This window comes from Trematomus bernacchii, unplaced genomic scaffold (genome assembly GCF_902827165.1).
Source record: "Trematomus bernacchii unplaced genomic scaffold, fTreBer1.1, whole genome shotgun sequence".
Taxonomy (NCBI): Eukaryota; Metazoa; Chordata; class Actinopteri; order Perciformes; family Nototheniidae; genus Trematomus; species Trematomus bernacchii.
This window is the reverse complement of record NW_022987622.1, coordinates 471,781-489,148: the sequence shown is the minus strand read 5'-3', so window position 1 is coordinate 489,148 and position 17,368 is coordinate 471,781. Positions and strand designations below refer to the sequence as shown.

The following is a 17,368-nucleotide window of genomic DNA, read 5'->3' as shown; positions in this document are numbered from 1 at the left end:
CGGTTTCTCCTCGTCTCCGTGTGTCCAGCGCTCTTTGTTTTCCGGGGGAGAAGTGTTAAAACTTTAAACATCTCCTCGCTGAAGTGTCCTCACATGCTGTGGTGGCTCTCCGTAAGAGACTATTAGTTATAATGTTTGACCCTATTTCCCTATAGTGTACAGAATGTATGGATTTGATCAGTTATACACACTCTATTACTAAAAGCATGAAAATGACTTTTTATGGCAGTATTTTATTGATATATCAGGGTTTTGTCCACACTTGGTAACAGGGATGCTGCGCCCTCGTAACAAAATGCAGATTTTCCCCCGTAAAATGTCAAAGTGATGCAAGAAAACGATATTTCTGTTTGTCAAAAACGGTGTAATTACTCCAGAACTTTGACAGACGGCAGAGACAGCTTTGTTTTTACGGAGCTCTGAATAAATAGGGGATCGATGTCCAGTCGGTTTAATATTAACTCACCATGGATTTAAGATAAGATAAGATAAGATAAGATGGATCATTATTCATCCCCGTAGGGAAATCCACGTGTCATAACAGCAACAGAAAGAGAAGGAAACACAGATAGTACACGTAATATATAAGAATAAACATGTATTAACAGTATTAATAGAAATAACAAAAATAACGTGAGTGATCCGGTGAATGTACATACATATAGATAAGTGAGCAGAACAGATATGTTATATACATTTAAGGTGCAGACATTAACCAGCTCATATCGTTTTTTTCCAAGCTAGAGTAGACGTGATATTACTTTATACGTCCATAACGCAGTCATGCAGAGATTTCTGAGTTTCTTTTACTGTCCTTTTTTCTTTAGAGGAAGTAAAGGAACCGTAAGTCTAGATGTATTTGTTGTTTGAGGTGCAATATATGACTCAGCCACTTTAAAGGTCCCATGTCATGGCCATTTCCAGTGGCGACTGGTCATTAGGGGCAGGTGGGGCACAGCCCCACCTAGTGTCAGCAGAAAGTATTACAAATAATGATTACAAAAATGCAAAAAAATAAATAAAAAAATATATAAAATATATTTTAAGATCATGTTTAATCATCTGATTCGTCTGTACATTGCTGTTTTAGTCTGTGTTCTTCTAATTAGTGTGTCTACAGTCACAGTGTGTGCCTATTGAGCTGTTTAGAGCCATGTGGGACAAAACCTGATTATGCCCCTTCCTCTCGCTGTGAAGTGAACGTGACTGTAAAAACTTCACTGCGCATGCTCAGAGTATTTTGTAATTTAATGTGTGTGGCAAAAAAATAATGACCAGAGGGGCACGGAGCTACCATCCCCACCATACGTCATCTCAAATCATTCAGAGCTGATTGGCTGTAAGTACGTGTGCCGCGAAAAGTGTGGTGCTTGAAGAGGAGACGAGAGAGCTGCAGTGGCGCGTCCTAAAACCAGGAAGTAAGCACAAAAAAGCAATGAGATTTCTCCAGAGGATTTTAGAAAATAGCTCGAAATAAGATCTGTGGGAAACGTACCTGTTAGATAAATGCACGTTTTGATTAGCCGGATAACATCCACATGTCTACTCTACTTTTATAATTTTTTTATCATAAATCTATGGATTAGATTTATGATAGACTTTTGAAACTACAAGAACATAAGGAGGACTTTTACAAAAAAGTTATAGAAATGTTTGTCCAGAAGGATAGGCAAATGGACTTCATCTTCAAGTCAAGGTAAGACCGCCATTTTATTGACAATGGGATCTTACTAAGAGAGAACAATTCAATATTTAAATGATAAAATTACATTTTTTGGGTATCCTTTTGTTGAACTGTCTGTTTAAAATTAATCGAAGCATCAGACAAAAAAAGCTTTTGAAAATAATATTATATTTTGGTTTAGGTCAAAATATAATATTTGTAAACCTGAAGAGTCAGTGCCAGTGCCTCACCAGCCATGAACCTCACTGCACGTCACTGCAGAAGCTTATATATAGACATCTAAGTTTTTTGTGCCCCACCACTTTTGTACATATAAAAACGCCACTGGCCATTTCTACTGATCATAATTCCATTGTTGAGGTATACTAAAATAAATGTATATTGTGCAATGTTCCAAACTCACATTGGTTTCTCATACAGCATCTCTGTATAGTATGTGTATTCACTCTCTGTCCTAAACGGCTTGTTGGAGCTCCTGCCCCCCCCCCCCCCTCCCTGTGAGCCCAGTGGCCGTCTGCGAGACAGCGAGACACAGCGAAACCCAGCCCGAAACACACACACACCCGCAACCCGCCGAGTGTGTGTGTGTGAGGAAGTCCGCGGATTGGTCCAAACGTAACGGCACTATACCCGAAATACGTCACTATACCCAAGAAGTAAACAATGGAAAAAGAGAAATGTCCAACGAGGCGTTCTGGGGCAGCATAGACAGGTCTTTTCTGTGTTAGAGTTTTACTCGCTACAGGGTGTACTTTGAGGGTTTGTGACTCTGCAGACCGTTTACATGCAGAGAAACCTTCATAACACACAAGGAGACGGGTAATAACCAGAAAAGCATGACATGGGACCTTTAAGACATGAAGAAACTATTATTTTCCGCTTGGCTCTAATGCAGTGTTTTCACCGGAAAGTGGGCGGGGCCGTAATTTTGGCGGGAAGTGACGTTAGCGCCCACATCCTATATTTTTCTAGACAAAACCATGGACATGGAGTGATACAAATAGATTCCTTCTGCTAAAACCTTTGACTCTAATATGTCGACAAGATGACACAATAATTATAAACCTGTCTTCATCCGATGCTCACATTTCTATGAAGAAAATGGATGCATTTTGGCACATATTTAATACGATAACGCCTCATTTGCATATTCAAACATGACACTTAAAGAAAACTTGTAATGTAAAAATAAATGGTGTTAATGTCTGTAATTAAGTGCATAGAAAGACTGACAGTTTAAGTTCAACAAATTAAAGAAACCAACGATTATTTGTAGAAAAAAACCTGTTATTTTCTTAAGGAAAAAACGATTGGATAATTTCACAAGAAGTTTTAATAATTTGAGACAAAATGTTGTAATATTTAAGTTGAACATTTTAGAGAGAAAACGGCCTGGATTGTAAAACTCATACATGTTGTACACACTGCAGGTGAATAGGGTAAAAAATATGACTAACAGATATCACCATGAAACCTTCCAAGTTCATGACTGACATTAGCACAATTACTTTTTGTATTACAAGTTTTCTAAAATGTTACGTTTAAATATGCAAATGAGACAATATGTGATGCTAATGTTGTGAATCAAGGATAAATCTACAGACACAAACGGACACAGTTAGTAAAATAAACCCCTTAATGTGTTTCTTTACGTTTCCTTTAGTCTGAAAGAAGACATAAACTAGCCTCTGAATAGCTGGTGCACACCTCTAAAGAATCCGCAGCATGTAAACAGAGGCTTGTTTACGATGTGTTTGTGAGCATGTTGTGTCTAATAAAGCAGCATCTTAATGTACATGAAGCTGCGTTGGCAGTGCACTCTCTGAATATGGCGATAAATGAATTATTGGTGAGTTTAAAGTCACTGGGTCAGGTTTACGAGGTTACATCAGAGAGCTAACACACACACACTGGGGAAGAACCTCGAGGTTACCAACCCACTTCCTGTTCTCATTATTATTCAGAGGAAAGAGAGGAGAGTGCGTTCGTCCTCCCGTCGCTCAGCTGAGACTGAATGTTTCTCTCAGGAGGAATATGTCCACACAGTAGCATGTCAGACCTCCTAAAGAGAAACAACATCATCTCACAAGCATTACACGCGTAGATATAAAAATAGTTCCATATCTGTCATGTTGTTTTAGCATGTTCGCCTCATGATCCCTCGGTGACCTGCCATCCATGTTTAATGAGTACAACGGAGCCAAATGGTTCATTCAAATTTGAGGCTATTTCGATCTTAATTGTCAACAAAATCTGTAGAAAAACAACCAACAGATATTCTCCAGCGTCCAACCCTGAACCCATTCGGTCTTGAGAACATGTACTTGCATTTAAAGAAAGCCTAACCATCCTATAAGAGCCTGGCGCTGTACTGTAGTTTCTTTCAAGCATGGTGGAGACATTTTGTATTTTTGTACGATCCCCTGCAGGTTAGGGCTTCTGCCTTGTATGTTATCATGGTGTGAAATGCAGGAGACTGCCAGAAACAGCAGCTTTTAACAGATATACTTCAATTTATGGTTTAGTCTAGATCAAATAATCTACTAAGGGGTTGAAGTGCAGGTGTAAAAACTTGAAAATGAATAACAGACAGTCCAAAAAGGCGGCTAAACACACAAAGACAGGAAGTAAAAACAGGTTTAGGGTGAGAATCGTTTTCAAATTAAAACAGGTAACAGTATTTTGATGATACATTATATACACATTCAATGTTGACATCAGAGGTACATATACAGAGCAAACATACTAATACAAAAAAACTCAATTAAAATATTTGTCAAATACAAATGTGCTTTTGGTTGACTTCTTATTCATATTGCTTTTGACAGATTTCCCATATTGCTTGAATTCCAGGTAAAAGTGTCGGTCCATTTCTTCTTATGAATTTGAAATTGTCCCATAAATACAATCACTACAATTAAAAACAATATCTGTATCCAATCCATCACCTTTGCTTGGGTTACATCTTTCAAATATGTTCTTAAGATATTTATTTTCCTTTATTGAATACCTGCAGATAGTAAGGGGGGGTAAGGAAAGGATAGGACTTTATTTAGCCTTTGTTCAAAGTGAGCTGCGGGGGCGCCTGAGGCTCCGTCATTTAAAATAGCTCAGAGTTCACTTCTGGCTGCACACGGGACGCAAACCAAAGGAGTCAAAGTCCTGTTTGATTGTGTGATAGATTTATCCTTTTTTTTTACCTTTTTACGGGAATAAACGTGGAGAAAATCCGGTTTGAAATTGATTGACAGGCACTTTTATACAGGAACTGACAGCAGAAGTGAAGTGAAGACTCTGCAGAGTACTTCTGGTGTGTGTGTGTGTGTGTGTGTGTGTGTGTGTGTGTGTGTGTGTGTGTGTGTGTGTGTGTGTGTGTGTGTGTGTGTGTGTGTGTGTGTGTGTGTGTGTGTGTGTGTGTGTGTGTGTGTGTGTGTGTGTGTGTGTGTGTGTGTGTGTGTGTGTGTGTGTGTGTGTGTGTGTGTGTGTGTGTGTGTGTGTGTGTGTGTGTGTGTGTGTGTGTGTGTGTGTGTGTGTGTGTGTGTGACCTAGCATTACTATCCTTGTGGGAACCTAAATCTGTTTACACAGTCACGTGTGGGGACTTATGTCCCCATACGGGAGGTCCACATAAGGGGAATCATTAATTTTAGGGTGAAGACTTGGTTAGGGTTAGAGTGAGTGAGTGAGTGAGTGAGTGAGTGAGTGAGTGAGTGAGTGAGTGAGTGAGTGAGTGAGTGAGTGAGTGAGTGAGTGAGTGAGTGAGTGAGTGTGTGTGTGTGTGTGTGTGTGTGTGTGTGTGTGTGTGTGTGTGTGTGTGTATGTGCAGAGGGAGCCGAGGGACGATGTGGTTTTTCCTGCAGAGCAAAGCACTTTTAATTATTTAACCCGGAGTTTGTGGTGAGCTGCAGGCAGGAGTCAAGAGGGAGGGGAGGAACAGTGAGGGGGGGGGGGGGGGGGGGGGGGGGGATTCAAAGAGGAAATTATATTGAAAAAACATACCTAATTCAGCAAATTAAAAAATGAGTTTGAATGTTTTTTTAGTGAGTTTGAATGAGTTACATGGGCAGAACACCAAAGACGCTGCATGTCAATATGTCTGCTGAACACGGACTCCTCGCTCTCAGGAATAGATTTAAAATACTGAATTCATCCCGAGGGCAAAAATGATGTTTAGTGACTTTTTAAGAATGAAATAAAATAAAAAGATAAATAAGAAAAAAATGGAATATAAAATATATATTGGTATATATAAGTAAGTGTGCAATAAAAAGATACAATACAATTTAATTAAATATATTTAATGCATTTGATTCTAAAATTACTTATACTCATTTGCATGGCATTTGATGTTGAGGTAATCCAAAGGAAAGTTATCAGGTATATTTTGATGCTCAGATTTGGCGTTTTTGGGATAGCCAAAATCCCTCTGTAACTTTCCTCCGTCTTGTACGTCCCTTTACCCCCCACCCCCTCTTACATGCTTTACACACCCCCCCCCCCTCTTACATGCTTTACATAACAACCCCCCCCCCCCCTCTTTGTGCTTGTATGGGACTGGTGCGTTAGAAGTTAATGGAAGCCATTAAGCTTTTTAATAAGCTCAGCAAGTCCCGAAGAAGGAAGTCAAATAAAACCTCTTTTGTGAGGGCCGTGCTGACTCCCCCTCTTAATATCTCTCTTTTTTAATGTTGTATGGGGGGGGGGGCTTTGTTCTCCTCCTTCTTGTCCTCCTCTTCATCTTCAGTCTTGCTATTAATTGAGTTTCATTAATGAACATCAGGATTTCATTATCTACATGGTGTTTAAGAGGAGCGCCTAATGGTAGCTGTTGGGAGGTGTGTGTGTGTGTGTGTGTGTGTGTGTGTGTGTGTGTGTGTGTGTGTGTGTGTGTGTGTGTGTGTGTGTGTGTGGGGGGGGGGGGGGGGGGGGGGTGTACAATGCCTTTTAATGGCAAACACAAAGCTGGCTCTGTTAATAACTCTGTACTCGCTGCTCTGCATGGGCGGGAATCTCATTAGAAAAATGCTGAGGAGAAAAATAATGGGAGATTGAAAAAATAAAGTCTCAAGGTGATAGAAAGCACTGTGATTCCATTAAAACAGCATTACAGACACACACACACACACACACACACACACACACACACACACACACACACACACACACACACACACACACAGAGGAAAACTTAAGAAGATGGAGTTTAAAGTGGAAAATAAGTGGCTGCTTATTATGAGCTCTTCTGCTGAGGGGGGGGAGCAGTAATATTGGACAGAGCGGTGAGAGGGAACTAGTGCAAGGACATCTTTTAAAGTTTAAAGAGTCCTCTCCTGCTGATGTTCAGGTGTATATCAGTATGTAGTGTCTCTACTTTAAAGAGTCCTCTCCTGCTGATGTTCAGGTGTATATCAGTATGTAGTGTCTCTACTTTAAAGAGTCCTCTCCTGCTGATGTTCAGGTGTATATCAGTATGTAGTGTCTCTACTTTAAAGAGTCCTCTCCTGCTGATGTTCAGGTGTATATCAGTATGTAGTGTCTCTACTTTAAAGAGTCCTCTCCTGCTGATGTTCAGGTGTATATCAGTATGTAGTGTCTCTACTTTAAAGAGTCCTCTCCTGCTGATGTTCAGGTGTATATCAGTATGTAGTGTCTCTACTTTAAAGAGTCCTCTCCTGCTGATGTTCAGGTGTATATCAGTATGTAGTGTCTCTACTTTAAAGAGTCCTCTCCTGCTGATGTTCAGGTGTATATCAGTATGTAGTGTCTCTACTTTAAAGAGTCCTCTCCTGCTGATGTTCAGGTGTGTAGTGTCTCTACTTTAAAGAGTCCTCTCCTGCTGATGTTCAGGTGTATATCAGTATGTAGTGTCTCTACTTTAAAGAGTCCTCTCCTGCTGATGTTCAGGTGTATATCAGTATGTAGTGTCTCTACTTTAAAGAGTCCTCTCCTGCTGATGTTCAGGTGTATATCAGTATGTAGTGTCTCTACTTTAAAGAGTCCTTGTAGCCTTTACAGACCATTTACATGCACAGAAACCTATATAACACACTACAGGAGAGGGAAAATCCCAGAGGGCATAATAGGGACTCTTTAAAGTAGTAGCCTTCAGTACAGCTTACTAAGATGTACACAATCTGCTCCTTTTACAAGAAACACAGGGGACAACTTCAGAACTGTTTTCCTCTGTCCGTCTCACTCTTCCTCAGATAGTGAGACATAAACAGTGACTTGTTGTCGCTCCTCTGACTCACCCTCCGTCTCGCTCTCAGACTCTTGCCCTCAAACACAACTTCTCGCAATTATCCCCATAATAGTCATAATTTCCCTTTAGCTGCTTTCAGAGCTGAATAGGTGTAATCATGCCTCTCAGTGTGTAACTCTGACTCACCTGAGCCCGCTGGCCTTTTATACCTGCCTGAGTTTATCTGAGTGTAATCACAGTCATTTCCTGCCGCATTAAGAGGGTCACTTTGCTGTCTCCATGCATCGCCTTTTCAATTGAAAACACTTGAAAGGATCATATGCGCAAATCACACGTGATGACATGCATGGGGAACTTTATCAGTATACTTCACGGTCAAAATGATCTTTGTGAAGTTCTGAGCATGGACTGGATAAATGAGGTTATTTTGCACGAGTTGTGTGAGAGTTTCAAAAAGGATATTTTCATATAGTTTTGCTGTTAAAATTTCTATTTTTTGAACACATTTCTATATTTGGTTGAGTTTTTTTCACGAATTCTAGATCAAAAAGGACTGGTTACCAAAATATTTGTTTACATATTTACGTCCACCACTACTTCTGATAGCTCTCACATAGTTGCAAATGATCATTTTTATATCAATAACTCACCCTATGAAGTCTTGAATTCTTGAGAAAACTGTATTTTTCTCTCATGCCTCCTTGTGAACAAAGTATCCACACAATTAGGAAAAGTCTTGATGAATTGCTAACTACTTCACAGACACCTGACTTTTACTTAAAGTGGACTTATTCTGCTCATTTTCAGGTTCATGGGGTGTGAGAGAAACTCCTTCTGGCGTGCACTTGGGATTTTAGCCTCTGCAGACCATTTACATGCACTGAAAACCTATAAAACACACTAGAGGAGAGGGAACCCCCCCCCAAAGAATAATATACATAAATCTTCACTTTATCAAGACTTTCATACGTTTTTTGCACCCTTAATTCACCATGGAGGAGGTTAGTTGTCTTTACCAATTCAAAGTGAAGTGATTGTTAAAGAATGCTGGCTGATAAAATGACCTTTCCAAAATTAAAATCAGTGATGTTTTTGGTGTCTTTTAGGCAGCATTTAACCCTGTCGTTACGCGGTCTAAATGTCAGAGCAGCGTTGTTCCTCTCCATCAGAGTGTCGTCGCCGTTTCATCTGCTCCACTCGTTACAATCAGAATCAGAAACAGGTCGACACGTATGAGGAATTTAACTTGGTGTCGTGGTGCATACATCAAAATAAAACAATTAAAATATTTGCAGTAATAAAAAAAACAAGATATTGTGTCCATTGTGTGCACCTGGCTGTTTGCTGCTCTGCTTCTCTTCCTGAGTGGAACCACGATGCTGCTAATGAGGCAGGAGGGAGGGTGTCTGGAGAGAGATATGAGCATGAATCATGAAAGGGGAACACACACTCCTCTGGTAGGAACAGTGGAGAGGTCATTGCACACTTGTGTGTTTTCATGCCCAATCAAACCCAGCAGCAGCAGCTCGGTGTGTGACTGACTGGGAGGGGTGTGTGTGTGTGTGTGTGTGTGTGGGGATGAGAGGAAGGAGATGGTTTTGGCTGTGATCAGGCATTACCTGCATCTCTCTCAGCAGCTGAGGCCTGTCACAGCTGCTGAAACCCTGCTGTGTTCAACCACACGTGAACACACACACACACACACTTTTTAACATGTCCACACACACACACACACACACACTGATGCCCTGTCTCTGTGACCGCCGTGTTGTACGAGCAGAACCTCCTCCCTGAAGTTTTGCACATTACCTCATGAATAATGCAACTTTTTTGTAAAGGTTTTCGGAATATCAATGGAGTTAAATTGAGTTTTTCACATGTTTTTTTGTCATTTCAGAACGGAGTCGGTCGCGGAGAAGATGCTCACCAACTGGTTTGCCTTCCTCCTGCACAAATTCCTCAAGGTGAGTACACCGAGCAACATGAAGTGTGTGTGAGGCATACATATCTTGTGGTTTTGATCATACGTTATCAGATGTTTACAGAATGTTTCACCTTGTGATACTATTGTGTTGACGCTGTGATGTTCTCTCGTGTGTGTGTGTCTGTGTGTGTGTGTGTGTGCGTGTGCGTGTGTGTGTGTGTTCTCAGGAGTGTGCAGGGGAGCCTCTCTTCATGTTGTACTGCGCCATAAAGCAGCAGATGGAGAAAGGTCCGATCGACGCCATCACAGGAGAGGCTCGCTACTCTCTGAGTGAAGACAAGCTGATCAGACAGCAGATCGAGTACAAGACACTGGTACGACACACACACACACACACACACACACACACACACACACACACACACACACACACACACACACACACACACACACACACACACACACACACACACACACACACACACACACACAGGACTAGACCCAACACAGACTCTGCAGTGTACAGGAAGCCTAGGGATTTGCCTGTGCTAAATACATAAATAAATAAATACAATTAAAAAATATAATAAAACATTTTAAAAACTTGCCAGACCTAAACCATAAAAAATCACAAGATGCCAAACACAGTTTTTATATTTACTTTTTTTTTTACCACAAATGATTTTCAAGATAACAAAGCAGTGTGTGCTGTGTCTCCTGATTGAGAGGACAATTAACTAATGATCCCACTGACTCAGTGTTGTGCCAACATCACACACGCATACACACACACACACACACACACACACACACACACACACACACACACACACACACACACACACACACACACACACACACACACACACACACACACACACACACACACACACACTCCTGCAGCCAGCGTGTGACAGGACAGCGCTGTGATTGGCTGGTTCTCCGGCAGGGCTGCAGATTGCTTCCTGCAGAACGTGTGAAATGAGGTTTCGGGAGCCAAAGAGGAAATGGTTTCTGGAGCTGCTGCTGCTGCGCTGTGTGACGCTCTGATGAGCCACCAGAGTCTTCCTCTGCTCTTCATCTCACTTACTGTGCCTCTGTCCCATTTGAAAAGTCCCAGTCAATTTCAGGAGTTTTTTGCTTCAGTTTTACAACATTTTATATTTCTTACATTTTTAAAGCTCTCCTATCATGCAAAATGCACTTTTCGATGTATTTTACACATAAATGTGTCCCCGGTGTGTCAGGGAAAGTGTCAGAAAACAAAACCCTCTCTCTTTTCCTCCGTACCCACATCTCTAAAAAACGCTGGAACAACGGAGCTGATCCAGATTTGCGTCCGATATGACGTAATATCTGAAATGTAGGCTGGCTTTAAACCCACGACCCAATCAGAGATGTTGCTATCAGAAACAATGCCCGACTGTTTTGGACGGAATATAGTCTTTGTTTACATTAGCATCGCTAACACTCAGAGCTAACCTGTACTGCAGAGAGTATGTGTAAAGAAGCAGGAAATAAAAAGGAACTCACCTTGTGGTAAACCTGAGAGAGAAAAAGAGTTTGAGCTCCATACTGTTTCAGAGATAATCCTCCAATGTAAGTTCCTGGAGCCTCATAGAGAAGGTTATTCTTTCTATTACAAAGATGTCATGAATGTTATCGTACCAATCATCTATAGATGGGCTTATGATCTTTCTGTCTTCTTCAGATCCTGAACTGCGTGAACCCGGACAACGAGAACAGTCCGGAGACCCCGGTGAAGGTGCTGAACTGTGACACCATCACTCAGGTGAAGGAGAAGATCCTGGACGCCGTGTACAAGAACATGCCGTACTCCCAGAGACCCAGAGCTGTGGACATGGACCTGGGTACGACACACACACACACACACACACACACACACACACACACACACACACACACACACACACACACACACACACACACACACACACACACACACACACACACACACAACCACACGAGAGAACATCACATTTCCTGGTCTTCTCTAAAGAAGAGGGACCAATGAAAACGTTGTCATGTTGCCGTTGTTCAGCATGGAAACATTCATTAGCTAACAATGACATTATTGTTCTATTAATATAAAGGGAGGTCAGGTACTCTTTAAAACAGCTGCTAGTTATGGGTACTTTTTACTGAAGTACATTTCAAAGCCCTCTTTACTTTGACTTGAATAAAGAAGTTTAGTCAGTACTTCTACTTTCACCAGAGTATATTTAAACACAAGTATCTGTACTTCTACTTGAGTAAAGTATGTGTGTACTACCATGTCTGATATTCAAACACATTTCCTTCTTCTACATGCAAGATCATGTCTCAATCATTGAAATGTGTAAAATGACCTAAAGCACTCGTGATTATTTTGAAGATGAAATATGCATTCTGCAGCCGGGGTTTCATGTGACGAAATCAATGATCCGTCCTCTCCCCGTCAGCTCCTTTATTATCATTTCATTACAACACCCCCCCCCCCCTCCACCTGTTCCCCCTGCTCTTATCCTATCCTCTGATTTTCTCCGACATCGTTTATTTCCGTCCGCTCCTCTTCTCTCTGACCCTGACGTATGCTAATGGCGCCGTTTCCACGACACAAGTACCAATTAAATCTCTCAGCCTGTCTGCGTGTACATGTGCAGACGGCTCGTGTGTAATGTTTAATTAAGATGCGTGCCACTCCAAGTGTGTGTGCACGACTACTACTACTACTGCAGGAACAATAGAAATACTCAGGTCTGAAAATACTCTCAAGTCCTGAAATCAAGCTAAATATCCTCAAAAAATCTGAATAAAGTAAATTTGAATAATGGCTATTTTTTACAGTATTTAACATTATAGAATATTATTATCATGTTTTTCTAACAGATACATGGAAAATGAGGTTTTAGAGAGAAAGTTAGTGTTGTGTTTTGTAAGGTAATTGAATAAAGCAGACACACACACACACACACACACACACACACACACACACACACACACACACACACACACACACACACACACACACACACACACACACACACACACACACACACACACACACACACACACCGCAGCATTACCCACGTCTCCATTGAAAGCAGATTTGAACACATGTTTAACACATGTCAGCAAACCGCTACAGAAACCGCGACAAATCACTGTGTGTGACTCACTACGATGTGAAGTTTGCAAAGGTAGTTGTGTGTAATTAATCGTGTGTGTGTGTGTGTGTGTGTGTGTGTGCAGAGTGGCGGCAGGGGCGAATGGCTCGTGTTGTGCTGCAGGATGAAGACATCACCACCAAGATAGAGAACGACTGGAAGAGACTCAACGCTCTCATGCACTACCAGGTAAACACACAACATCAAAACGCCACGAAAAAAATAAACACTTGTCCTGTCTTTGTTATATACCTAGGGCTTTTATTGTGAAAGGGTGAGGAAGATCGAGTGGTAGTAGACTTCTCATAATATCACATTGAATAAATATATCTAAAGCATTCCTGATGGAAAACACCAGAACAAATATATGTACGCAGCTACTGTAACAACAGCGCTAGTTTTTACAGTCTGTGAGTGTGGAACTTTTCTTTAATTTACCCTCAAACTTCTCCTGGGTTTTTTTATCAAGAAAAAACTCATTTGAGTTGAGTTTCTGCCGGAGCTTTTTATTATGGAAATTGCGCCGACAAACTTTGATGTTCGGCGCTCTTGACTTTTAGCTCCTCATTTGCATGTCCTTGCTGCTGTAATCCAGGTGACAGAAGAGAGGACAATTACTGTACAGGTGGCAGGAGACATGAGACACACACACACACACACACACACACACACACACACACACACACACACACACACACACACACACACACACACACACACACACACACACACACTCACACTCCTCCCCCGCATCCCCCCCTCGAGAGATGGGAGGACAGCATCTCTTACCCTCTGTCTCTCTTGACTTTCAAGTTTCAAGTTTCAAGGCTTTGTTGTCATTAGCGCAGCAGCTACGGTGTAGATATGGCAATGAAAAACGTAAGTCCTCCTCCAACAGTGCAACATTTCTGTATTTGTTTATTCCACACATGGCAGTTATTTAAAAAAAAAAACGTGTACACTTTACAGAACATGTACCCTTAGGCCCCGTCCACACGGAGACGAAAACGAACCGAATTCGATTTTAAAAAAGTCTTCCGTCCACACGGAATCGGCTCAAGAAACGTGTCCGTTCACACGAGACCGCTCGATTCGCTGGAGACGCTGTAATACATATGCCGGGCCTGTAAGTGGCGCTGTACTTCCGCCACAAAATACACCAAAAGCAGCGAATAAGACCGATGACGATTATTATTATTATTATTATATTATATTATATTATTATTGTTGCTGATGGTTGTGCTATGGAGGAGCTGTAGATGTTTGCACTAATCCTGGTCAGTAGCGTCTGGAGCACGAACGCAACCCGGTGATCCACTATTGTTGTTGTTGTTGGCGAAACGCATCAGCAATGATGCGGGGGTGAGCAGGAGAGGTGGGGAGAGGCGGGGCTATGGCGTCATCATAGAGCAGGGGTGTCAAACTCAATTTCATCGCGGGCCACATTACCATTATGGTTGCACTCAAAGGGCCAGTTGTAACTATATAAATATACATATATAAATATGTAATATATCTATAAAATAATGTATTATATTACACTATTGCCTCTGAATTGGATTATTATCGGATCGGATAATAACTTAGTAATTAACTATCAACTACGTCTGAAAGCAGAAGTCCAGGGCAAATAACTGCAAGTCTCCTCAGTGTGCATGTCACAAAACGAGATGCATTGTGGGACATGAGGTTTATGGGCAACCTGCTTCTGTAAAGTGGCATGTAACCGTATAATAAACGTATTATATTCTTTGCAAGCTCTTGTGGGGCCACATAAAATGAAGTCGCGGGCCGGATTTGGCCCCCGGGCCTTGAGTTTGACACCCCTGGTATAGAGCGTACACACGGTGCCGCAAGCGTTTCGTCCTCAGACCTACCCACTTTGGGAGCCGTTATCAACGTGTATCGGATTCGGGCTCCGAATCCGCGTTTCCGTTTCGGCCTCGTGTGGACGAACCGTCTATACGATAAAGAACTTTAGCGGATTCAACTGATACCGTCTCCGTGTGGACGGGGCCTTATACTCAGGGGTGCACACAACTTTCTCAGTGAGGTCCTCAGATGAGTACCTGGAGTCATTGTTTGGTACTCCAACTTCTGACCATTGTTAACGGGGGGGGGGGGGGGGGGCGTCAGTGGAGTACAGCGCTTCACGATTGTTAACGGGGGGGGGGGGGTGGCGTCAGCGGAGTACACCGCTTCGCGATTGTCAACGGGGGGGGTGGCGTCAGTAGAGTACAGAGCTTCGTGACCGCGGCGCGTGTGAACGTTGTGATCAGCTGTTTTAGCGCAGGGCTGCTGTACAGACCGACGTTAACAGCAGCCCTGTCTGTGCACACGGAGACCGACTCTGTCGTCCGGTGAACTAACCGCCTTCTGGAAAAGCTTCACATTTACGTCGGTACGCAAATGCGCTTTGTGACACAAGTGACGGTACGCATTTCAGATTGTTGCCGCGCATGCGTACCTGCGTACCAGTTATGTGCACCCCTGCTTATACTGGTTGTTTTCTTGTTTTGTTTTTAAAAAAAGAAGGAAATAACCATAAAAAAGTCAAATAAAAGCAATATTCTTTCAGTCGCAGTTGCTTACAATTACTGAAACATAAAACCAGAACACAATCACAAGTCAACATGAATATATATAGGACATAGAACAGATAAAACAGATAGAATAGTGCAAGAGAATGTTTTGAGATGTGCAAGTAAATACAAATACAATTGAAATAGTGCAAGAAGAGTCTTTATACAAGTAAATGGAATATGATATATTAAATAAATAATTAGCTAAATGAATGTTTATGGATGTTCTTTAAATAGTTCAGGTGTTTAATAGTCTTATGGCCTGTGGGATGAAACTGTCCCTGAGTCTGGTGGAAATAAACGGCATTACAACAAGAAGAGTAGAGAGCAGATTAAGTAGAAAGAGTACATATTATATATAAAGTATGCACATGTTTTGCATAATGACATTAAGTCAAAACAAATAACAGAGAAGTACATCATGGTGAAAGAAACTCAATAGCAGTATTTATATAAGAAAAATAACTAACTAACTGAAAATTGGCCCGTCAAGAGTGTTTTATTGTCAGAGTTTATAGATTGTTTTATCTTCACGGTCTACTGTTTCTACTTTAATGCTGTTTTAATTCTAGTATTGTTCATTTCTACTTATCAGCAATTCCTTGTTTTGTTTTTTTATGCTGCTGCAACGCAAACATTTCCCAATTTGGGATCAATAAAGTGCATCATAACTTATCTTAGGAAGTGTGAATTGCACGGGGGTATTTGGCACATGCATGTATATTGCATCAGAGATATTACAGTCTATTTCAGCGGTTCCCAACCTGTGGGCCGTGGCCCCCTAGTGGTCCGCGAAGGCAAGGTGGGCCACCAAATAATTAGCAAAACATTAGGATTCGTGTGGAAACATTTCATTATTACGATTATTATTTTATTGAACCTCTTTTCCTTTCTCTTTCTTGATCCTCCTTAGCAACGGTCATTACAGTCCTTAGCAACGGTCATTACAGTCCTTAGCAACGGTCATTACAGTCCTTAGCAACGGTCATTCCAGTCCTTGACAGCGGTCTGTTCTACTGGAATAACAACGTGTCAAATGTTCTGAATTGACCAATCGGAATCGAGTATTCAACTAAACCGTGTGATCAAAATGTCTGTTTGTTACTGATGGCCAGCTCCTTTTCTAATTAAAATAAAAAGTACTTTATTTAGCCTCCGTATTGTTTAGGGTTGAACGTGGGCCGCGAACATTTTTTAGATTCTTAAGTGAGCCCTGAGTTGAAAAAGGTTGGGAACCGCTGGTCTATTTAGTATAAGTCTGTTTCTTCACATCCTCCTGCTATTCTGGGCCCTGCTGTTCAACAGAGAGGAAGCTAAAGAGGGCTTCTGCAGGATTTATGTCTGTTGAACATAAAAAAAGGCCGAGCAGGCGGGAGATAATAAAGAGGGATAAAGGAAACGGGCAGAATCAGAGGGCCGTCCTCTCAGCAGGTCGTGAATCTTCAGCAGCCAGAAGTCATTACTCAGCCAACATCTGCTTCAAAACGCACCGCGATCACTTCTAAGATGCCCGGTCTGCAGCTCTTTATTCAGGGAGGGGGTTTGACCCTCATGCTGGGGGTGGGTCTGAACTCATGCCCCTGCAGAGTGAGCAGAACCACCACCAGATGTACGAGTCATTAGAAGAAGGGACCGTCTTTAGTGTCCTTCACCCAGGACCTGGCCCCCCCGCAGCTTCTCTCCTCCCCGTCTGTCCTTTCCTTCATTTCATTTAGCGGACGCTTTCAGAGAGACTTACAATAAGTGCATTCAAGCACGAAGAGACGTGGCTTTTGCAGAACATGTACACGCACAAACAACTATAGAACA

General features: G+C 41.8%; 1 protein-coding gene across 1 annotated transcript in view; it reads left to right on the top strand.

Moving 5' to 3' along the window:
* Positions 1-17,368, top strand: part of LOC117484344 (plexin-A2-like) — a gene marked incomplete at its 5' end in the record, with an annotated part of 77,886 nt that overhangs the window by 39,720 nt on the left and 20,798 nt on the right. Inside the window, 4 exon segments of the mRNA XM_034132816.1 lie at positions 9,784-9,850; positions 10,038-10,184; positions 11,522-11,681; positions 13,063-13,166. Of these exon segments, the coding sequence (XP_033988707.1) occupies positions 9,784-9,850; positions 10,038-10,184; positions 11,522-11,681; positions 13,063-13,166 (478 nt within the window).